The 25,364-nt window shown below is 36.8% G+C and overlaps 1 protein-coding gene across 1 annotated transcript; it reads right to left on the minus strand.

Annotated features, from left to right (window-relative positions):
• Positions 1–1,071: 1,071 nt before the first annotated feature.
• On the minus strand, positions 1,072–23,413 carry LOC128868094 (uncharacterized). Its single transcript, XM_054109828.1, has 6 exons — positions 23,088–23,413; positions 7,397–8,645; positions 6,875–7,321; positions 6,209–6,802; positions 2,721–2,847; positions 1,072–2,645 (listed from the first exon to the last, which is right to left on the minus strand). The coding sequence occupies exons 1-6, from the start codon at positions 23,115–23,117 to the stop codon at positions 2,258–2,260; spliced, it is 2,835 nt and encodes a 944-aa protein (XP_053965803.1). The 5' UTR covers positions 23,118–23,413; the 3' UTR covers positions 1,072–2,257.
• Positions 23,414–25,364: the final 1,951 nt, after the last annotated feature.

Here is a 25,364-nt window from a genome sequence, read left to right on the forward strand (position 1 = left end):
AATCTTGTCGATTGCAGTCGCAGAAATAAGCTATGTTTAAGCATTAAAATACTTTTCCATATCTATTACCAAATCTATCGAGGCTCGACAATCGTGTAATATTGTCTCTAATCCCCAAGTTATTTAAGTTAATTATTTTCTTGATCTTGGTTGGATAAACGTATTACGTTCAGAAATCATATATGTTATGTTATCCCCCTCCAAAGGTACACAGTAACATAGCATTTTTGCACCACTACTCAAAAGATTGCAGGATCGTAGTATAGCTTCTCTACAACTCTTTAGTTCGCTCGAAACCCGAGTATGCATCTATTTTATGGAAACCGAGCTATAATTGCTACTAGACTTGATAGGACGTAACATAACTTCATTCGCTTTACATTGCAACCGATCAAATTTGAAGTTCGAATTCTCTCTTTTACCACAGTTCACGCTGTATGTTAATTAGTTTAAAGACACTTCAAAGTAGAAGATAATCCGGTGTCTTTTGTTTGTTTACTAAGTAATCAGTGGTTCTGTTAACTGTTCTGAACTTCTCGTGCCGATTCGTTTTGATTATACCCAACAAAGCCCTTCGTGTTCAAAATCCATTTTATCTGCATGTGCTGTTAAGCCAGTTAACTTTCTCATGCTCTTTTGATGCTCTTTACTGTTAAATTTTAATGCCTTTTTATGGGAGATGTTATTAACATTTGCATTTTATTACATTAACATTAGTCTGTAAGACATACCGGTCATGTCATAGACTAATGAAAATGAAATGTCGCTAGTAGCTACCCTTAGCTAACTTTAAAAAATCGAAAAAAATACTTGTCGTTTTTTTATGTCACGGGACATAAATTAAAAAAAAAAAAAACAGGTAAAAAAATATTATAAAAATCGTCCTAATATTATTTTAGAATCTAAATTAATTAAATTAAACGTATAACTATTTTTAAGTCTTGTGTTTAAATATTATTTTCATTTTGTACCTTTGGTCTGTAAGGTTCTGTAAACATAGATTTAATAAAAAAGTGAAATTAAAATTAAGAAAAAAATTATACTTTTCTTAATTAATAAAAACCGCCAAAATCATACATTTTTCACTGGTAGCGACCCCTAGATAGTACTTTAAAAATTCGAAAAATACATATATATTTTTTTTATCTCTTGAATCGCGCGATACCCGCTTACGCGACTTTATCTCACGGGGTAAAACTAAAACAAAAAATATTGTTTTTTTTTATCTCAGGAACAAAAATTAAAAAACTAAAAAAACAAAAAATCTTAATTAAAATAAAAATCGCTCTAATGTTTTTTTTTTTTGAAAATGTTTACAATCAAAGTTCTAGCATTTGTCATTTTTAACACAGTTTTTGGTCCAAATAGTAGAACTACCGCCTAAAAAAATACCGAAAAATGTATTTGTATGTTGTAAAAAATGTATTAAAGCTGGTTTCCAGTTAGTCTGGCTATAGTTTTATTCTTTTGGAACTACACAAAAACACTGCAATTCAGTATATTCAGTCGAAAGTCCATTAGAAAGGTAGAGAGAATATCTGATGACCAGGATGGATGTATTTAATTAACATTTTCTAACAATGCAGATTTATAATAATGGTTCAGCCATCGTTTTACCTGACGCTGCTTATATGCATTTCATTTCTTATTAACCAGTTAAAATCAATATAACTCTGAATATGGTTAGCAATCAACGCATAAATGACCCGGTAGGACAGTCTACAGTTCAGAAATCTGTGTGTACCATTTGGTATAATTATTGGTACTTAAATTTTAATTCTCCAAAATAAATTCGTTTTACTGCAGTTGAGTCAGGAACAAGTAAAGTATGCAAAATTCTATTACCTTATCCAAATGGTCTTCGGTATAGAGTTTTAAGCTACAATGTCTAAACATATATGCATGATATACTATACGTATGTATGTACTACTACTCGTATAGCGTAAGACATATGTATGTATGTGTTAGCGTATTACTGTTGCTTGATATTCTACTTGGCTATGTAAATGGTTGACTACACATAAATATGGTATTAACACGAATTTAGAAGCTCTTTAAATTACTAAATCAACATCAAAATTGTGCTAAATAACTACTGGTGAATAGCGCACGGGTACAGTTAATCGCATATTCTAAGCGTTATTCACAATGTATGTATGTATCTACCCGTTATTCGGATAGTAGTTTCTTAGCAAAAACGTTTTCAAACATTTTTCCCCTTGTTCCATACTAATTCCTCGAAACACATTTTATTCTTTAAGATACTGTAGAATTTTCGTCACTTTCATCGGGTTGTTCGAACGGATCACGTTCCCTACTCTCAAGCAGCGCCGAAACAAGCAACGGTATGCTGCCCAACACCATGCAAGCGCCCATACAGTAGAAGCAAATATCGTAGCTACCCGAAAGGTCGCGCAAAAACCCGGCCAATGGTGGCACCGAAATAGCGCCGATACTCTGAAACATGCGCACCAAACCATAGCTGGAGCTAATGCGATCCGTGCCGAAGATATCGGCCAACAGTACGGGCATCAGCACATACCAGCTGCCCAAACAAAAGCCATAAACAGCAGCAGACAAGCCCAACATATAGAGGTTGTGCTCTGATGGGATGGTGAGTACAGCAATTCCAGCGCCAAGTATACTGAAATAGAAATGTTTGTATGTTCAGTTTAAATATGTTAACGAATAGATAATTCAATCATGACTGAGTGTTTACCAAAATATGTAAGTTTTTTTACGATCAAAAAGTTGCAAATCTGATAACCAGCCAAGTCCCAAACGGCCACACAAATCCAACACAGCACTCACTGCGACAAGATAACCAGCTTGACTTTTGTTGTTTCCTATGTGAAAAGTATAAAAATAAATAATTAAATAAAAATAATAATTATAAAATCAAATAAATTAAAGGATTAAAGAACCAATGGAATGGAATTACGCACTCCATAGTAAAATATAATAGAATATTTTTGAAAAGCTTCCCGCCCACATAGCTTCCCAAAATATATATAGCAAGTCATGTACCAATAATTGTACGAGTATTACAGCTAACAATGAGCGTAAAAATTGGAGTCTTAACAAAAAAGTGGTTAGTTCCATCGCCTTGTAGAGGGTGCGTGGAGATGGATCTAAAATTTTGATTTGGCTAATGCCACGTTTTGTTGTTATGTTATGTTATGCTATGGCATGTTGTCTTTATTATGTTATGTAATGTTATGTTATGTTTTGCTATGTTAAGTTATGTTAATTTGTGCTATGTTATATTATGTTATGTTGTGTTATGTTATCCCATGTCTTGCTATGTCCTAATGGCGACGAATAACTAAGAGCTCAAATAGTGACGCATCTGAGCGGCATTCTCATATTATAGACTTCTGATTATTATATTAAAGTCAGTTAGCGCGTATTATTGAGCACTCGTGTGTTAGGGCCAGGTAGATCCTGAAAAATTTAGTAACCAAATGCTTCCGAGGTGGTTTTCTACTTCTTTATTAAAGCTGAGCATTTACACAGAAGGTGTTCAACTGTAAGAGTACCTTTCTTATATGCATTCCTACAGCTTTCGTGGTAGACTATACCTACCCTGACACGCGCGATTCATATTTATGTATTGTAGCTTGCGTAACGATTTCGGATTATAAATAAAGTAAGAGATGTCCAGCCAGTTTCGGCTATCGTCTTCTTGGACAGTCCAAACTTATTTGTTATTACATTTGTTACGTCTTGTAACTCTCACAAACTACTTCCCAGTAGGAAGTCATTGGTGCTCAACACTTCCCTGCAATTAATTTACTCGTCATGAATATCTACTCTAATGCCATTCGTTTGAAGACAGTTTCATGCGGTCTATATTAATAGATTAGATTCTGTTCAGAGAGCTTTTGTGCGCTTTCCAACGTGTTCGATGAAATTCGTTGATCCTATCGTTCTCGTGGCTTACTAATAATTTCATAACCTTAGAGTCTCGGCGTGTTCTGTTGTCGATGTGTTTGTTTTGTCGATGATATTTGTGTGGGATCGTCTACTTTTTTAGAAGTTACTTATAACACTCCTTCTCATAAGTTCTTTGTTTATATCTACCTATCTTATAGTCTGTAAGCATCCTGTTTGTTGATTAATAAAAAATAATAAAAATAATTTATTGTTGTACTTTCTTCTCAAATGACAGAAGATCTTTCATTTGTTGATCAGTTGTATATTTCTCACGTGCAATTTGGAAAGGTCCAATCAGTTCTTCTAGTGTTGGGTAGATCGATACATCAGTGATTTCTCTGCTACTGAAATGACTTCTTGAGAAATGCACATAAATAGTTTTGCATTATCAGAAAATATCCTTATTATTGCCAACTTCTCCATCGATAGTCGCATTTCTACATTTTTAAAGCCTACACATCTTGTGCTCCAGTTTCAGCGGGCAAATCATTCAGTCTGGGCTCGTGTATGGGCTCGTGTATGTAATCCGACGATACTCATTTCACAGTTTTCGGTTATTAATTTTTGTTTAGAAGGGCCGCCCCGGCAGACTGTTAGTCAGTCTAGGAGTAGAGCCTAGGAGAAATGTATTTAAAAATTCCTGCTCAAAGCCGCGCTGCAAATCCAAGCAGAAGAAAAAAAGAAGTAGCTAGAGCCGTTCGAGACTAACGAAGCATTGAGTTATGATCCACAGTACACAGACTGATTAGCACTAAGCTCTACTGCAAAAGCTACAAGGGCGATTATGTAGCTAGCAAATTTTCGGTAGATTCAGAACCACACTATTTCAGGACACAGTGGTTGCCTATCTTAGGTAGGTAGGTAGGTAGGGTGGTTGTCGCAAGACACACTTAGACCTTCAGCAGGTCCATTGTGATACCACTGGAGCTTATCCTTACTCTACGTGTTCCTTTTCAAACCATCCGGTTGCTTTAATAAACGAGCAGAGCTTCGTTAGTTTTAGATGGGCTATGTCCGCTACATCGGTTAGAAATGCTGTCTCGAGAGTGCGCAGCCTTCTCATAGCTAGGCTTTCACACTCACATAAAAGGTGTCTGACTGTTTCCTCTTCTTCTGTATTAAGACAGCTTCTACAGAAATCGAAGTAAGGGAGTCCTAACCTTCTAGCGTGGCTGCCTATTAAGCAATGACCAGTTAAAACACCTATCATTTTTCTTATAGATTCTCTGTTGAATCGTAGCAAGATCTTCGATCGACCGCTGTTCCAGTTCGGCCATGTCTGTCTGCTTAGTTCGCATGTTGTGAGGTTTTGCCAGATTGTATTTACCTTTTTGATGGTTTCCCTGTCTATAAGTAATTTACAAGTGGCTATGGGCATGGGTATCAGCGCCTTATCCGGTTCGAGACCGAGCGTTGTACCGGTTCTTGCAAGTTCATCCGCCTTACAATTTCCTGCAATGTTTCTGTGGCCTGGTACCCAGATAAGGTGCACCTTGTAGCACTTAGATACGTCATCTAGTAGTTTAAAACATTCTAGAACTGTTTTTGACGAGTGTGTTTTTGATTCCAGCGCTTTTATTGCTGCTTGACTGTCCGAGTAAATGAAGACTTCATTTGCGGATAATACTCTCGTTTTTATCTCTTTAAGTCCCTCTTTTATGGCAGTGACTTCCGCCTGAAATACACTGCAATGATCAGGCAAGCGAAATGATTGGCATACTCCGAGTTTGTCGGAGTAGACCCCTCCGCCTACTTGGTTGTCTAGTTTTGAGCCATCTGTGTATATGTTTAAGTCATTTATCTTGACAATGAGCCCGTTATCCCATTCCTCTTTGGAAGGAAATACTGTGACAAAGGATTTATCGAAATTGATGTCCTTGGTCCTACAGAAATCCGTTGTGCTGGGAATGCAGGGGAATTGTTCTAAAATTGAGGAGTGCCCTCTTTGGTACGTTCTGAGTAGGCCGATTTCTCTTAGTCTGAGAGTTGCTTTGGCAGCTGTTTGCTTACCGTACTGCTCTATTGGTAAAATGTTAAGAATAATATTTAGTGCATCTGTGGGTGTGGTTCTGAGGGCCCCGCAGATGCAAAGACTGGCCATTCTTTGTACGTGTGCCATGGTTCTTTTGACGTACAATTTATCTAAAACTGGCCACCATACTAATATGCCGTATGCCTATCTTACAATACAGTACATATGTTTCTCTCTTACGCAGCCTCTATAACATAACCTAAATAATTAAATAAGTAAGGAATGTAGACTTCAATTACCGATGGAAATTACGTGCGCTGGTAGATAGTAAAGCATGTAGGGACAACCGACGGACATCAATGTCACCGACAAACACATCAATATGAAAGTAGTGTCCTTCAACAAACTAATGTCCAAATACATTTCGATGCGCTCACAGCAGGTGCGTGGCTCATCGTCGTCATCATCGTCTTCGCCATCACTTGCGCCAGCGCCAATCGGTTGTTGAGCCACTATAGCGCCGCTAAGGTCATGCAACTCTCCACGTTTGTTCAAGTCAGTGAAATTGCTAACTGGCGTTGGTATCTCCATGCTTTTGCTTAGTCCGCGTGTTACAACGTTGGGTGGTGATAACGGTTTCTCCAGATGTGCTTGTATTTTGGAGATGATCTCGTCATTGGCGAAAACGTTGCGACGCCGTCGGCTACCGCGATTTGAATCGGTACCCGAATTTTTACGATATACCCAAGTGGAGTCGGTGCTAAGATCTTCTACGGAATGCATAATACCCGAACTGCGTACTTTCTTCATTGGTTTGATAAATGTGGTTTCGCCAATAACATCTTTGATCTCATCGTCACTTTCTTGCGCAGCAACATTTTGCTTTTCATTTGCTAGGAAAATCAGATTTTCAAGTAGTTTTATATAAATATTTCTATTTCGAAAGTTCTTATAATTGTACTTACTATTTTGCTTGCCGGAATATAGATCATTGAGACGATTCTTGGATTCTTCTAAGAAAAGGTGTTCGATGAACTTATTATTGAGCGTTCCATCACATGTGTCCAGGTATGTAGAGCCGGTAAGCATGCCCGTTGTACTGGGGTTAATGTCGTTCAACGGTTTGGCCGATTCTTCTTCCTCTTCGTTGAGTTTGTTGCTCTCGCTGTTGTAATCTTCAATCGGCCTGTAAAGTGTAGCTGAGATGCAAACATGAAACATGCAGCCGCCCAAAACCAAAATCGTTCCATGGAAGCCGAAATTTTCCGCCAGATGTTTGATAAGAACCGGCAATATAAAACTACCGGCCGCGGTGCCCGACACACAGATACCGTTGGCCAGCGCACGATGTTTGTCGAAATATTGCGATACAATGACTATACCTGGCGTTGTAGAGAGACCTCCACCTATACCTATTGGTAAATTTTGAAAGAATAGTCAGTACTTTCCCTCCACACCTAGCAAAATTTGACTTCACACAAACTTACCTGTCAAAACTCCGAAGGTTATTAACAAATGTAGCAGACTGGTCGCAAAATAGCTCAATGTCAGTCCCAGCGCACAGAAGAGTCCCCCAACAAAAACAACCGAACGGCATGAAAATCGCTGACAGAGCGCGCTCGAGACTGGCGCTAGAACCAAGCATAACGCTGATAGTATAGCTGGTATCCAAGACGCCACGGTTGCTGTGGAGCTCGGAAATGTTTCCATTATTTCAACATAAAGTACACCGTAGGATTTGACCAGACCCGCAACCCAAAATTGCACAGAAAAAGCACCAAATACAATTAACCAGCCGTAGCCACCGTCTGGTGGATCTGCATTAACGGAGGAACGTGATGAAGCTGAGGTTGTGCGCTTGCCCACAACACACTGATCCGTATCGGCGGCATTGCCGTCGGCGGTGCGTGAGGGCGCATTAGCACGTCTTGGCTGTTTACCTCCACGTTTCGCGGCTTGTTGTTCGATCAGCTGCAGCTGTCGATTCGAACGTATCTCCCGCGATTTGGCGATTAAAGGACGCGCTGTAATACTGGAGACAGTCAACAGATTTTCATTGTCCTCCTCTTCAATTTCGGTAATTTGATGTTCCAAGAGGCTGGAGTGCAAGGTGCGGCTGGTCGGCGCCGGACAGTAAGGTGCGTTAATGGACAACGTGGCCGGACGACGTAGTATGCCATGCGTTGTGGTGCCAGCAATGGTGGCCGTGCCGTCCATTGTGCAGCCGATGGCAGCGCCCGCAGCCAAGGCTGTGGCCGCTGTGGCTGCATCCATCGACGTGGTGGAATATGCATTTTGCGCACTCCCACCCATCGTTGGCAAACCCAACCCGATGCCCGATTGCAGACCAAGTCCTGTGCCAATACCCATAACTTTGGCGAAACCGCCGCTATTGAGTGTGTCCACTTGCTTGACATCGAGCTCTGCGAGCGGTACCGGTGGCGCCGAGACAACGGAGAAGAGCGAACCAGTCGACTGTTGACACTCGGTGAGCAGTGATGGTGGGGCGGGTTGAGAGCAAGCAACAGTTGTCGGTAGTTCACACGAATCGCCGACGAGAGATGGTGGCGGCGATGGTGGTATATTGGTGGCGGCGTGATGATTGTGTTGGTCAGTAATGTAAACGCCACATTCACCAACGCTGTCCGTGGATGAGCGAATGAACCCTCCCGACTGGTGCTGGACTCCACCAGTTGGGTACGATTCACTCGTGCAGTGTAACGGTCCCCGTGAATTCTGAAAAAGAAATTTAAAAATTCGAAATAAAAAATTTGCATTTATGTTTGCAATGCAGAGTTTTATAATAACGAAGAAATCAGTTTCAATATAATCGGCATAGACCTAAAAACATAATCTAGAAAACCTTTTTCCTATGCAGGGGCAATAGAGCTTCATGAATTCGTTTGCGAATAGATAAGCGGCATAAGAATTACAGAGTCTAGAAATTTCAAGATATTAATTCATGGAGTCCATATTCAAAGATATTCAGAGCCACTCGGGGAGACATATAATCCATGCACTCAACCTGTCTCGGAAATATGGTACACGGATGGGTCGAAGTTTGCGGATGGCAAGACTGATGCGATTGTCTTTGGTCCGAAAGAGTGGTTATCGAATTGTCTTTCAACCGGAGATCTATGGCAGAGAAATTTGTAACAGAAAATACCTACGAAGAAATACTACTTCGAAGCCCATCTGTGTTTTGTTAAACAGCCAGGCAGCCTTTTGAGCACTGCCTTCCTTTTGGGAGCTTACCAAAGATCACGTAATGGATCACCCTTTGGTTAAACTAAATGAAAAATATTGAAATTTGGAAAATTGAAAAAATGCGGATCTGGAAAGAAACTCCAGCCTTTCAAGTTTAAATTGCAATTTTTTAGAGAAGAAAAAAATAAAACAATATGGGCTGGCACCAACACAAATACGCAGATAAGTTAGTTTTTTAATTAATTGAAGTACTTTGCAATTTATATGGCATAAATAAATTGAAAAGCGTGAAGACACGCGAACTGATGCTTCCATAGTAATTTTACCGTTATATGCACTGTAAGTGAGCTGGATGCAAGAGTGATAAAGTTAAATTGTTGAGTCCTGCACGAGTGAGTTCCACCACTTATTTTGCATTGTATAGTCTGTATAGCAATTTTCCGCTTTAGAAGCATGCTGCTGATACACATACACACATATGTACCTACATATATACAAAGCCTCGTCTCATACGTAAATGGGCTTCTGCACTCTATCAATTACTTAAGCTCTATAATTTACTATATTTGTTTAATCGATTTAATAACCATCACCGCCGGCGCAGCTTGGCGAATCAACAAATAAATAAATGAACTCATCAGTAGAAGTAAACAAATACGAGCAACTGACGGCATTCAGAAAGATTCCATAAACTTAAATATAACCTCTTTGCATGAGCCCAACACGGCACACAGCAGTCAAGGTCAAAGCTCTGTTCGACTAGACAAGAAAGGCAAAGAAACCAGGAGGCGGCGCATAAGTAAAGAGTTGAAGCAAACACTACATAAACTCACGTTGTTTAGTACGAAATGGAGAGCATATGTATGTATGTACAAAATGCATAATCGTGCATACATACATATACAAGGATAAACGTGCATTTACTTAAGTGACAAGTTAATTTACCTGTTCATATTTTTTAAGTTTTTACTGGCCCAATATGAAAAATTATGCTTAGTTGCTCTGCTGCTCGATAGTTACGACTAGTAGGTACTTTTTGTTACTTGGAATTTGTTTGCAAAATTTAAAGAAAAAATTATCAAATTGTTTACCCATAAGCGTTTGACGAGTAGTGTGGCCGAAGATATTACATAGGCTTTAGTTACATGCGAAGAAATTGAGTTCTGTTTCTTTTTTCTTTCTGTTCCTCATTTCTTCAAACTCGTTTATACAAGGTGGCGCAAAATTAGTCACCCTGTTGGAAAAATTATAACTTATACAAATGGCATCGTACGTGGATATTATTTGTAGTTGTTTTTGTTGATCTAATTGATCTAGCGCCGTTTTACTACCACAGTTCTCGTGTGATATCTGTGTGTGTTTGTTTTTTCTTTTCTTTTTTTTTTGTAGTCAGATCCATTTCTTGAGATCGAAGTATAGCAGCAAACTTTTTATATCTATGTCTGGGACTTCATTAATTTGCTGTAAGAAGGGCCTACCGAAAGAGCGAAATCTTGCTCTAGCTAGATCTGGACATTCACATACATAGTGCAAAAGAATTTCTTTCACCTCCTCTGCTTGACAGCTTCTGAAGAAGGCGTTGAAAGAAAGCTTAAGTCAGACTGCATGATCGCTTACCTTCTAGTGACCGTAAGGGTTGCAATCATATTTCACTCTTGTGAACAAAGGAAAAAAAAATATTTCCACCATTCAAAATATGTTTTTTTATTCAGAAAAAGTTATTCAAAACAAAATTGAATGATTAATTTTGTGCCACCTTGCATATACTAGATTATACCTAGATTATCTACAGGGTTTCTCAATAGAAACATAAAATAACCTTTACAGAGCTTAATTGGAGAAGTTTTGGGCATTCAAATGATTAAAATAATTCAGTACCTAAATCAATTTAATCTTGAAAGGATGTAGGCAAAGATGTTTAGATGAAATATTCTCAATTCTTGTGAGTGGCTTATTTTGAACTGCACCATTTACGGCTGAGATATTTCCGATACTTCCGCCAGTGTCTTATCTCTTTGGCGCAAAACATTTAATAGCGACAATGTTGAATCGAACTTATCCACTATAGCTTGTGGAACGTTTATTGAAACCGAAAATTTTATTCAAAAAATTATGAAAATTGCCAAAAGTTGCGATCACTTATTTAGAATTTCGAAAGTAATTTTTTCAAAAATTACTCGTTCAGGACCTTCGCGATAACAAAATTGTAAGCCGTTGGTTTGAAAGACGTTTTGACGTTTATATACCTATATATATGTATATAATTGGCGCATACACCCTACAGTTTCAAGCCGACTCCGAACGGTAGATATTTTTTATGAGGATCTTTTTCATGGCAGAAATACGCTCGGAGGTTTTGCCATTGCTTGCCGAGGGGCGATCGCTATTAGAAAAAACTTTTTCTTAATTTTTTGATCTTTCACCGAGATTCGAACCGACGTTCTCTCTCTGAATTCCGAATGGTAGTCACGCACCAACCCATTCGGCTACGGCGTTTACCAGCTAAGCAGTGTTTGTTTTACATATGAAATGTATTAACCCTTTGAGTGGGCCTCGCCCATCAAGATTTTCTGTACTAAATTCGAATTTGACGGGGTCGCCCGCAGTATATTTTAATGTTTAAAGTCACATGAATTTCTTTGAACTTGTAAAAATAAAAATATTATTATTGTTGCATATGGTCATTTTTATATTCTAGCTAAATTGACCTTAATATAGATCACGGTTTTAGGAGTTTTTTTAAATAAACCGTTAGTTTGGCTAATTGAAATATTTTACGAGTTTACTTCAGTTCTTTAATTGTCTGCACGCGTACTATTCTTCGAGATTTAAACGTAAGGTAAGGGGTTAAATCTCTATTTAAAACCCCCTGACTTAGTAGAAAACTTGAAATTACAAAATTTAATGACATTAATTTGATTTGAGCTACATTTCCACTCACCACATCGAACTCATTAGCCCTGAACTTTGCACAGCACCCACAGTATAGAACTGCTATGAAAATTTTGTTTGTACGCACAATATATATATATTTACAAGTACATAGGTGTATACATACAAATCTGTACTACAAATGTCAACTACAATGAGTAGGTATATACTCATACATATAGATTACAAATAGTTGGCCTAAACCAGTTCACATGGCCTCATGACACTTTAAGGTCAAGACGCAATCGTTTGTACTCGCAAATAGTCAAATAGTTGCGGTATTTTCAATACTTTTCGTACGTAACAGAATACCGCGATGTCAATGGACGTGAATGTAAAGAAAGGTGCCAAAGAAGAAAACAAGTAAAGATGTAAAAGAAAACGAAATAATGTAAATGAAAGAGCAGAGCAAAAGGTGTGGAGCATGCGTAGCTAGAAAATGCAAAGAGCGTCTAAAGACTATCGGGAGTGAAATGCAGAGTAGTAAAATAGCAACAGTTACAAAGTGAACTCGGACAACTGCATAGCAGTTGTGTGAGGTAATTAGCCGGCAGTTTGGAGAGAGAATATATGCAAGAAAAATTTGTGTATTTATAGTTCATACTATGTACTATATTTATGGGCATATGTAAATGCGTATTTGTATGGTTAAGTATGTACATAATATATATATATATATATATATTTACATTGCGCAGGAAGCTGTAGAAGTTCAAGAACATCTGTTCTATGCTCTAAATATTATATTGTTGGTTTCGCAGGACACAATGGCTTCTCACGGAAAGTAAAACTGGTGTGTATAAATAAATATGTGTATGGATGTATGCATGCAAGCTCTGAATTTCATAAAGTGTGCATTTTAATAAAGAATTGCTTATTCATATACACAAATCATCTATTTATATACACAAATCATTTGTTTGAGACTACAGTGCGTATACGTAATGCCGAAAAAGTCCACTGCTATGTGTTGAGATTTAAAACTATTCAGCAAACGAACTATTCCCATCAACGGAGCGAACAGTTTATCACTATTGCTTACTAAAGTTCATGGATAGAGGTTTTACTTCTTTAACTGGATTATTTTTTATTGTGCCTAAGTACGGGGTGGGTCATCTAATAGAAGTACCGATTTTTTGTTAAGCTGGGGTTTGTCGCTAGGCAAATACAAACACAAACGGTCGCAACGGGGTAAAAATTACAATATATAGGTGTATAATTAATTAAATATTTAGCTTACGTCGGGTTAACATCTGTGATGCGTCAGGAATTTAGAGTATGGTGAGACATACACAGAATATGCCACTTTTTACTGGGATAAAGTTAGCAAAATTATATACACAAATATATGGAATATCAATATAAATACATAACAAATATCGACAATGGAATAATCCGTCGAAACGGCGTTATCAATTGGCCGCCAAGAAGCTACGATTTAACTCAATTAGACAACTATTCGGAGACGATTTGAGAGTTGAAATATGAGATCGAAGTTGCTATTGATGAGATGAGTACCGAAAGTCGAGGTCTGAAACCTATAGTGCAATTTACTAATTTTAAACGATCCGACAATTTTTATTTTTGTCTACAATATTTGCTGCTTGCAGCAACGATTGTGCAATTCACAAACTTACATTAGCGAAGACTAAACACCGTAAAGAAACAGAAAAAGACTGATGTTGACATTATAGCAAGCTATTTTGCAATTATGTATGTGTGTGTGTTTTTTATTATATGAAATTTGCGGAAAGTAAGTAAAATAAAGAAACTATTGATTTGAAATTAATGTTCACTTAATATTTAATATCAAAAACAAAAAACCTTCGTTATCTCATTGGCAGACACTCTATTCTGTCAACGAACAACAAACTACTGCTATATAATCAAATCCTTAAACCGGTCTGGGCGTATGGCATTCAGCTATGGGGATGCTCAAGCGAATCTTGCATGACTATTATTCAACGATTCTAAAGTAAAATGTTGCGCAACATCGTCAATGCTCCATACTGTGTGAGAAATCTCGACCTCCATCGTGATCTTAGTATGCATTAATAAAATAGAAAAAAAATTAAAAAAACCTAATATTTTAATAATTATTATATTGATTTAAGATTGCATCTACAGGCCGAGCAACTCAATAACTTGGTAGACTTCTCAATAGAAATTCTGGGATTATCATCCTGCCAGTCAAAAGCTGCATGGTAAGTTCGAGTATGCCAAAAAGTAGAGCGAGCTAGCAACAATTTTAAATAGTCTGAGTGGAAAAATTCAGTTAACACAATGGGCTTCGATAAGGGGCCCCTATAAAGCCAGTCGTTGAAGTCATTTCAATGAAATTGTATTCTATGTTTCATAACAAAGTTTACGTTTCCACCAGCGGAGGAAATAAAACGAATAAAATAGAACAAATACGAAAATTTATTGAGAAGTTGTGCTCTGAGAAATACTGGAAAACCATGAACGGGGCCAAATAGATCTTTCATGTCGCAGTGCTTAATCTTCTCATAATAATAATAATAATAATAATAATGGCCTTTGTTATAGAATTTACTAAATTTTTATAAAATAACTGAAATAACAGAACTTTCGAAATGTTTGCCACGTTCATGCATTTTTGATAGCTGTAGAGTAATTTTTCAAAATAGTGCCATCAAAGTGCCATTCAGGTTAAATGCTTCATTTATTAAGAAATAAAACGTATTAATTCAAATTTACAAAATATCTAAAAATTAAACAATTTTACAAAAATAATATTATAAAAAAATTCTGTTTCGCCAATTTTGCTCACCTATAACTTTTATTACATTAAACATAATATTTTGTCCACAGACCTTTAGCCTTAGTGACGCTATTTATATGTCTTGGCATGTTCTCGACCAGTCTTTCAATAATTGAGTAAGGAAGATCACGCCATTTCTTCTGAACTCTTGACCATAGTTCGCCGATGTTCTTTGAAGTGACAAACATTTAGCCAATTCTGCTCGCCACTGTAAGTGCTTTTATATTATGCAACGAAGATTAGCAGGCATAATCGCTCTGGTTAACTTATTTTTTCAACATATATGGTTTCTTGATTTTTTGAAACTCAATTTTTGTTGTCCGATGAAAATCATCAAATCTTCGTTTCTTTCTGGCAAAGAAAGGCAAAGATGTTTTTTCTTCTTTTAGCGTTCTTATTTCTCCTTTAAGTTTCAAAAGCAATTTCACCACAAATCTAACTTATTAGGGTTACTTCCACACTTTTCTTGTTCTTATTCAATAATTATTAAGTGACCCGTAAGGAGTGCGGTGGTCTAGAGCTCGAAAAGTGAGGGTATTTTCAGGATTGTTTTTACACTAAAAAAATGAAAAACGATATCTAATTTTTGTACGCTAGTTGAAAAAAATGATATGATTCTAGTACGGGTGATAGCCATTGATGTTTCGAACAACATATTAAAATTTCAGACGATTCGGTTGAGTAATTTTTTTTTACATCACCTGGTCCAAAAAAGTCGTTCCGAGATAAATGAGTTTTAAGTTTGAGGTACAAAAATGGGCTGTAGAAGGTATAATATTGGGAATTTCCGTATTAAAATTTCACAGTATATTTTTAAGATACTATACTTATGATTTTTTTTAATTTCTAAACCACCGAGTCCCCTTAAGTGGACTAGTAAAAAACGCATACTCTCATTTTTTATATATTGAGTTAAGAGTCAAAAATTAGTGCTGACCGACTTAAATTGGGTATGCTGTTACATAAAAAAATTTAATGAAGATAAAAATTTATTTAAAAAATTAAAAATGTATTTCTGTTACACATATTTTCGAAATAAATAGCAAAACAAACAAATAATAAATTTTTAGTATTCAACACTTGTCTCATTAGCATAATTTCTCCATGTACTAGACACTAGAGAAAGATTGTTGCTTTATTGTTTCGAGAAAGGTCAAATAAAAACACGTAACATAAAAAACCTTTGCTACCATTAATTATTTGAAATCATTTAAAAAAACTTGTATGTATTTGCATACACTTTGTGTGCACTTTGTTAGTTAAAACGGCCCAGAAAAAATGCTGCTTAGTCATCGCAAAATGGGACTGCAAGAATGCAAGGACCTTAACACAGATTTATACACACACTTGCACACATTTATAGATGTGGTCATTTATGCTATGATTCACTCAATGCAAACACACGCCTGCAGGGAAATTCGCTTGCATCAAACCGGTTTGCTGCTAGTGAATTTAGAGTCATTACTACTTCGCATCTATACTGCGAATATTCAATTTCCTGCAATATTCAATTTGCTGATCAAAAATGCACCATTCTGTTCGATAAATTTTGCCTATTTTGTAGGCAATTTTGCACTGCGCGAATAAAAAGTCCTCGCCATATTAATTAAAATAAAAAATAATAAAAAAACTGAATTAACGCTTAAAAATCCTCTTTTGAGACCAGTTTTGTATCACCACGAACATTTTGCAGATTTTGCAGCACGGAAAAAGCTGATAATCGCTTCAAGGAACCAATATTATCCCTAAAACCAATTAAATTAGGGAACTGAGGACGCTAGGAGAAAACTGAACTAAGTTAATATATTACAAGGACACAAATATGACTTGAGGACCATGACCTGAAACTCATCAAACATAAGACCGAAGTCATCCTGATGACACGAGATCACATGCCACTCGAGGTCAGAATGCAAATAGACGACACGTCTCTAGTGACCCAAAAAGTACTGAAATACCAAGGTATTAAAGTTGACTGCAGGCTTCCTTTCTGGGCCCAGATCCGGCATGCGGTTACCAAAGCAGCAAAGGTCACGGGAAAGCTAAGCAAGCTAATGGCAAACATCGGTGGGCCAACACAGAGCAAAATAAGGCTAATCACGGCGGCCACAAACTTAATTCTCCTGGGACTACAAGAAGAAACACGTAATCACTAGCGTCGCAGAATGGAGATGCCAAACCCAGCTGTGGTGGCAAGGCCGATGCGACATTGATTCGAGTGGCAGGTGGACAACACTACTGGTGCATATCGAGCCTATGTTTAGTTAGTAACATCTCTTGGAAGAACACACACCAAATTTCAAACTGATCTGGCTATAACCTTGTGATTGGCATTCGCTTGAAGTCGAGGAAGTCGAGTGACTTTCCTTTTCCATCACGACAATGCACCAGCTCACACCTCAGCATTTGTGGTCGCAAAATTAATTGGAAATCGGGTTCCAAATCATTTCACATCCTCCTTATTCCCCATACTACTATTTGTTATCCGTCGAACTACTATTTGCTCTCCAATTTGAAGAAATGGCTACCGGGAAAAAGATTTTATTCAAACGAGGAGGTGATTGCAGAAACGAATGACTGTTTTTGAGTTCTGGACAAATCCTATGGAAAAATAAAAGAACGTGTACCCCAAACAATAAACAAGCTTTTATTTTTGCACGGACATTTGAAAGCGCTCTTGTAATCATGCGAATGAGTAGATAATTCAAAGGTGAAAAAATCTCTAGAAACTGATTCTGTTGAGGATAGAAAAAGGGAGATAGACTGGTAGACCTACACTTGGACGTTCTGTGGAGAATATTGCTGCTGCATCGCAAAGTGTTGCTGAACAATCTTTAACGTCGATATCTCGACGTTCTCCACAATTAGGCATTCATGAATCGAGTGTTTGGCGAATTTTATCTGTAGACGAGCTTTGGGTGGACATTTAAATTATATCATTTTTCACATACAATTGTTAAGAACCATATTTCAAATGAAGATAGTGAAACCTGAAAATTTCAAATACACAAATGTTTCCAAGTTTTATTTTAAATTAACATCTAGGGAAAAATCTGTTGCGCCCAATATCATATTTTAATTCAAAATAAAATCAACAACAAATTAGTTCTCAATAAGTGGGAATTGGTTGTAATGGTTCATAAGTTGGCTTAAGTTAAAAAAGTTTGAGAAAATAAAATCTCACAAGATTCAAACTCATGCGTATATTTACATGCACACTGAATTCATATAATTTTCTTACCTCACCTCTTTTCACAGAATTTTCCAAACAGGGGTTTCAAGTGCATGCCTTTTTTTCCTACCAAAGTACTCTACAAATGCTATAGAACAAAAGAGGTTTTTATGAGTCACTTCTGTTTCCACACCATCTATTAAACTCTAAATATGTAAAAATGTCGAAAGTTCAAAATTGTATCACCACAAATTATGCGATCATAATCTTTCAGCTTTCTACTGTTGAAACATACTTGGATCTCAGGGATCTTTTTGCCTGAGGTCTCACTTTAGTTAGCCACATAAATTCCTAAGGCTTACTCCTGTCTAGTTTTTTTCGGGTGTCATGCGAGAGATTTAAAAGATCCTTATACTAAAAAAAAACGCTGTTTAATTCTCTAGTCCGTTTCAAGTTTTAATTTGCTGCTATTATTTGAAATCTATTTTATGTCTCACACTGAACCAAAAAATTGTTCCTCTACTACAAATTTTCCCTGAAGGGACGAAACAACAATGTATACCTACATACACATATTGCCTACATTCGTAGTCGATGATGCAGCAATATACAAGTATAAACTTGAAATCATGTGTTTGGTGAAATTCTATAATTCGGTTTACCATTCACGTCATGCTTTGTAGAACGCGTCGTATGAGTAACTTTCCAAATGCAGAATCTGAAAAAACTGAGCAACCACATGTATTTTACTTGGAATATTTTTCTTATGTAAGCCTAGTTTTGCTATGCGTTTTAACCAGCTCGGTTAAAATACATTTACACCAATAGTTCGTTTAACTGCCTGGAAAGGATCCGAAAAACTTGACTATATTGCGAAAAAACTTATAGCGAAGTTTTTACACTTTTTTTTGTATTATCGATTCTTATTCATTTTTTAGCAGCGTATTGGAAATTTACCTACTATATATGTATAAAAGAATACTAATAAGCAATTTCCATTTGATAATTTAGCTCGTTTTAAGAAGCAGTTTAATATTATATATAATCGCTATTTGCTCTCATAAGGTTCGCTACAGTTGGGCGTTTTAATCGTCTTGACGATCGTTGACATGATTTTTAGTTGCTGTTTGTGAGCTATGGCAAATTCATTACATTAGTCATATTTGATATGCCAAGATCACGATGAAGGCCACTTTTCCTTATATAATACGGTGCTTCATACAAATGCAAACAAATTAAATAAAATCGGTTCCATTTGAAAAAAAGAAACAATATGTATTTATATAAGCTATTAAGTTCATCAGTCGCTTAATTATTTTTATTTTCTATAAGAATGCTTACTTAAAAAAAGAACATATGAACATGTTTGCATAAAAGAACACACAAAGAATACAAAAAATTAACTAATTTCAAGGTTGACAACAAAATAATATTTACAAAAATTGTAAAATGCTTGGGAGCTGCTTTAATGGGATTATATTTTGTTGTCATCATTTTCTCTTGTTCTAGATTGATTGGACGTAAAATATTCACCCAATTTTGATTTTCGCTTCAAACCCCCTGCAGCGTTTCACCAAAAAGCAGATAAATTAGTTCATTAGTTACCGTACATATATCCAAACGCAGATTTTTCAGAATTTTAAATGACAGTTCTTTCTAGATCGCATTCAATAGATTAATTCAATATATTAAAAACTTGCGCTTTTGGATATCTGCCTCTGCACATAATATTTTCCAAAATGTTACGGTCGGTACAAACCAACTTTGGCTGGCTTAAAATTTCTGTTATGTTTTGCAGATTCTCCATTATCGATACTCGATTAATCGATAATTCGAATACTCTTGGGCAAATGATTCATTGGCATCTTTCGTTATTTATTAAAGTCAGTCCACATAGCTAATAATTTTTCAATTTTTTTGATAGCGCGAGTTAATTTTGAGACATTTTGAAGGAGTAGCGGATAGCGAAGGTATCATACTTAAATTTCTTTTTTTCTATCTTGTTTTTTACTAAAACGTTATTTCTCTGCTTTACATAGAGCCCAAACGTACGATTCCAAAACTAGAGTAAGCCTAATATATTTTTCATACTTTTCATTAAGTTTATTTAAACCATCAAAACATGTTTTGACCAGGCCTTCAAAATAGACTGAAATATACGATTTCACTTCATTAAGCCAACGTTTTTTTTTTTCAAAGTTTTTTTTTAGTTTTCGTAGTAAATAAAAAAGCTGAGGAAACTACATCTGAACTATAAGGAGGTTTAATAAGAGCTTCGAGGCATATAACATATTTATTTAAGGTTTTCTGAAAGTTTTGTATAGTTTACTCATGTAATATTTACATCGAAAACTCGCGTAACCACTCGACATCTGGTTATTTCTAAATTGGTTTAAACACTTTCGGTACACATTTTACGCTGGCCTGAGAGATACCAGGGAAAATCATGGAAAATGTACAAATCAGTCGGGGATGAAATTTTAAGCAATATTTGCAATGCGTTGCATTTTCTAGAGTGAGTCTTCAGAGCAAGTTTTTTGACCTTTCCATCAAGGAGGTCGTCTTCACAGACTCATTTTTTTCGATTTGCCTTATCTTCAAACTAAAATAGTACTAAGATTGTCACTCTTAGTACCAACATAAACACTATCTCAAAGTCTAGAACTTTTGATAGGCTTTAGCCACTGCTCTCTACACTATGTTAACCTCGCTATCTAAGATAGTTTCCGAAGGTATGGTCTGCACCAAAGCTTATAAATAGGAATATTATTATTATTGTTAGTGCGCGGAACATTATTTGAAACATTTATACCAAGGAGATTTCTTCCCTGGCTGGGTCATCTGCTACACTTTCCACACCTCAGATGTCACAAGGCTATGAAGCAGAGCACAATCTTTCTTATTGCCATAAGTTCGACTTTAGTGAAACATCATTTGAAAGACTGAAGCTGAGTAAGTATCAAATCAAATATGAATCAAAAGTTAAAAATAATAATGACAATTAACTAGTTTTGGTCCTCACTGAAGGTTGGAGCAGAACAATTAGTTCATCTTCCCATTCTTTCTTCAAGGGGCTCGTGCAACGGTCCTCGATGAGGTGCTCGTCAAAATGTTCTCAATAAAGACGATGTGGAAGCAGTGTTAATTTAACTTTAACTCATTTATCAAAGTTACTGCACCGTTTTATTGCACCTCCGAATGGTAGATGGTTTTTTATGAAGAGATGAGGTTTCCCATTGCCTGCCAAAGGGCGGCCGCTATTATAAAAAAATGTTTCTGTCATTTCAGTGTTTCATACCAACAGTGAGCTTCGAATCTGAGCACAACGGAATGGTAGTCATGCCTTAACCCATTCGACTGCGGTGGCAGAGACAAAATACGGAGCCTGTAACCAGAACCATTACGTGGTATAGAGAATTTGCTGAAAAGAGCCCATGCCGAGTAAAGTGGTGGGCATTTAACTTATGTCACTTTTCATAGTTAGTGGTTTAATTTACATTAGATTAGATTAGATTTGTGGGGCGCTGGAAAGTCCAAGCACTCAGTCAGTAGACCATTGTACTCCACCTGGATAGATTTCAGTAGAAAGAATAGAAAGAGTTAAGATAAATAGTGGGTGGTAAGACGGATAAATTAGTTTGAGGTCACTCTTCCACAAATCTCTTGGATTAATTGATTAATTTTAAGAGATCCGGAAGAGGAAGAGTATGAACTTTATCCATACTCAGTATGTTACAATAATTAAAAAAGTGATTATTATAAAAGTTGTACATGCTTAATATTGGTGAGACTACATGCATTAGACAGGGCAGGTTTAATAGAACCCGAATCATTCCGGTACGTAGAACAGGCAGCTATAGGCAGGTAGGTCTTATTTACTTCACCCAAGCCCGTGAATTGCTGCAGGAGGCCTACCCAGACCATACTCCGTCGATTTCAACATGTGAAGACAAGGAGCGTCTTGGCCAGCCCAAAAAGTTCGAGGACGCGGAATTGGGGGAATTGGTAAACGAGGACTCGTGCCAAACCCAAGAAGAGCTTGCTGAATCATTGGGCGTTGATAAATCAACCGTTTGCAAGCGTCTAAAAGCGATGGGAATGATCCAAAAGCAAGGACATTGGGTCCCGTACGAGTTGAAGCTGCGCGACGTCGAACGGCGACTTTTTACGTGCGAATTGCTGATCGAGCGACAAAATCGGAAGGGTTTTTTGCATCGGGTGGTGACTGGCGACGAAAAATGGATCCACTACGATAACCCAAACGCAAAAAATCATGGGGCTTGCCCGGCCACGCATCAACGTCGACGGCCAAGCAGAATATTCACGGCAAGAAAATCATGCTCTGCATTTGGTGGGATCAGGTCGGCGTCGTATATTTTGAGCTGCTCCAACCGGGCGAAACAATCACGGGGGATCGTTACCGACTGCAATTGATGCGTTTAAGCCGGGCATTGAAAGAAAAACGGCCGGAAACGGTAAAAAGGCACGACAAGGTTATTTTGCAACATGACAACGCTCGGCCGCATGTTGCTCAACCTGTCAAAAAATACCTTGGAACGCTTGGCTGGGAAGTGTTACCCCACCCGCCGTATAGTCCAGACATAGCTCCCTCCGATTATCATTTGTTCCGGCATATGAGTCTCGATTTGGCGGACCAGCGGTTCTCCTCGTACGAGGCTACCAAAATATGGGTCGACAAATAAACCTTTTAAATTTGAACATTTCTTTTTTTTATTTTTTTATAATTTATATTTCAAATTTTTTTTAATAATATTCTATATTTTAAGACTTACTTTCTCATTGGAAAAACGTACACCTTTAGCTGTCGATGAGTAACCGTTTTTATGAAAAAAATTAATACGAATAAAAATTAGTTAATAATAATTTCTTTTCTCTGAGAAGTTTTTAAGTGGTCGGAATGAAATGAGTTCCCATAATGACACGTTTTTTTTTCTAGAAATCCAATATGTCATAATTGTATTTAGTCATCAAACATAGTTTTCTTTATTTCTTTAATAAATAAAAAAAATAAAAAATATTATAAAAAAAAATTAATTATTAAAACTATTATTAATAGCATACTCACCGGAAAATTCCATTCTCGGGGCAAAGACATTTTTTACTAATCGAAAAACGTTTTTGGTTTTGGCGTTTTGCACGTTTGAAACCTAAATGCATTGGTTTAAATCGGCTTTTTTTGATGCAAGCGAATAGTTGCGGCAATACCAACGTCGGCGGAATTTTTATTTTGAGTTACGAAGCTAGCGACGGCACCGAGCAGCGAATGTCACCGACGACGACGACGACGACGACGACAACAACGGCAAGACTGTGTTGGAGTTGCTGCTGCTACGTTGCGCTGGCCAACAAACAGTCGGTTAAAATGCGGTTAACAATAATTGACGCAAAAATTTTTAACTTTTATATATAAAAAAAAAACAACGTATGTATGTAAATTACCCTATTACAAAAAAATGTTTGAATATACTAAGTAAAATATATTTACTTTTGTAGGCTCTGCCTTTGGCACAAACTTTTTATTGTTATTAGTCTTTAGCTGCTTTATTATAGTGTTTCTTGTTGTTGTGTTTAGTTATTTGGTTAACGTATGTAAATTACAAACAATTAAAAAAATTTAAGAATTTCACCAGGAAGTTCAACTTGTTCTTGGCCAAGTTAAAACCGTTGTGCGCTTTACTTCTTTATGGCGACATTTTTCAGGCTTTTGGCGTACAATATTTGCTGTGTTGTGTTTACAAGCCGAGCATGAGTACTATGCACTCAATGAATGTGAGTCAAGGTGAGCGTTTTACAAAATTTGTTACGTATACGACGGCATGCACTTGTATATGTACGTACATTAGTGGTGGTGCACGGCAAGAAGTAACCTATTGGCTGTTAGTTGATGCTCTTGTTTAGTTGCGCTGCTTATTAATAAAAAAATGTCTTTGTTACTTGGTGCTTTGCTAGGATTATACACGTCTGTGTGTATTTTCGCTGCTCTCATACAATTACACGCAGCCTCTCCTGCGCTCACTCGCTCTTTTTCAATATATTTTCGTTCTTTCGCTCTTTATCTCTTTCGTTGTCCTTTTTGGATTCAAATTAATTAGTTCGGTATTTTACGCTCATTCGTTCCTTGTCACCGTTTTTCCTAGGAAGTATTGGGGTTCTCTCCACATATGACTTCCTTGATTTACCAGCTGTGACTTGTGCTTGAACAAGTTGTTGTTACCTTCATTAAATTATTATTTTTATCTTAACTGTCTGCCAACTGACGTCCGACGTCGTTTCAGTTCACTTCACAGTTCAGCTTTTACATTAGGCTTTTCGGCGCAATTCGGTAAAGGGTTCGCTAGTCGCCCCGATGTCTTCGAGCTGTCGATGTTCTTTGCTTTGTTATTGCTTTGCAAATATTTGCTGCCAACGATTTTAATTTATGTTACAAATCAATATTTTCCCCTTCTGTCGCACTTACGCCTCACAGTGCCACAGTACGGATCGAATATATTTCCACCGTGGTAATTAGCATAAACTCATTTATTTTCTTAAAATTTTTTCTGTGGGTATTCGTTAAATTGATTCGAAAAATTATTTTCTTTTACATACATATATATGTATTTAAGCTCCTTTCTTTCATAGGCTTGTTTGAAGAAACGTATACTGCAATTCCTCTTCAAATTGCTTCAAATATTTGCCGCAAACGGCATTAAAGCCTTTAAATACCTATTTTCTGCTATACTTTCCTTTTTTATTTCTTTATTTTATCTTATTATTCTGCTCGAACTTTAAGATTTTCGGTATAAAAAAACAATATTTGCAAATTTTTTCTTTTATCCACCCAGGAGGACTCTTGTGTAATTGCTATTTGGTTTTTTCAACGTTGTGTGATGCGCTTCACTACTGCTGCGTCCGTTACGGGAAAAAGTCAATACTCAACTGCACGTCAGCGCATTCGGCAAATGGCCAAAATGCAACGAATTGGTATCATCTGTTCATCGTGTCCTTTCTCTACATATATATGGATGTCTCAGGCGAGCATTTGTGCCGCAATGGAAGCATACTTACACACAAAAATACATACATACACATGTATGTATTTTTAAATATTTATGCACTCCATGAAATTCGATGAATAAACCAAAGCCGTAGTGAGAGACATTTGTCGGTTGTGGCAGTTGCGCAGTGGGGAGATCTGTTCTTACATACAATCTGTTACATATTTTCGTGCTTTTCTTGTTTTTGTTTTGCTCCCTACTTTTAGCTTAACTTATTTTTGTTTACATATTCCAAATAATACACTCCATTGAGCTTGGCTGCATACGCACTTGTGCATATGATGTATTATATATATGTAAATATG

Source organism: Anastrepha ludens, chromosome 6 (genome assembly GCF_028408465.1).
Source record: "Anastrepha ludens isolate Willacy chromosome 6, idAnaLude1.1, whole genome shotgun sequence".
NCBI classification, from domain to species: domain Eukaryota; kingdom Metazoa; phylum Arthropoda; class Insecta; order Diptera; family Tephritidae; genus Anastrepha; species Anastrepha ludens.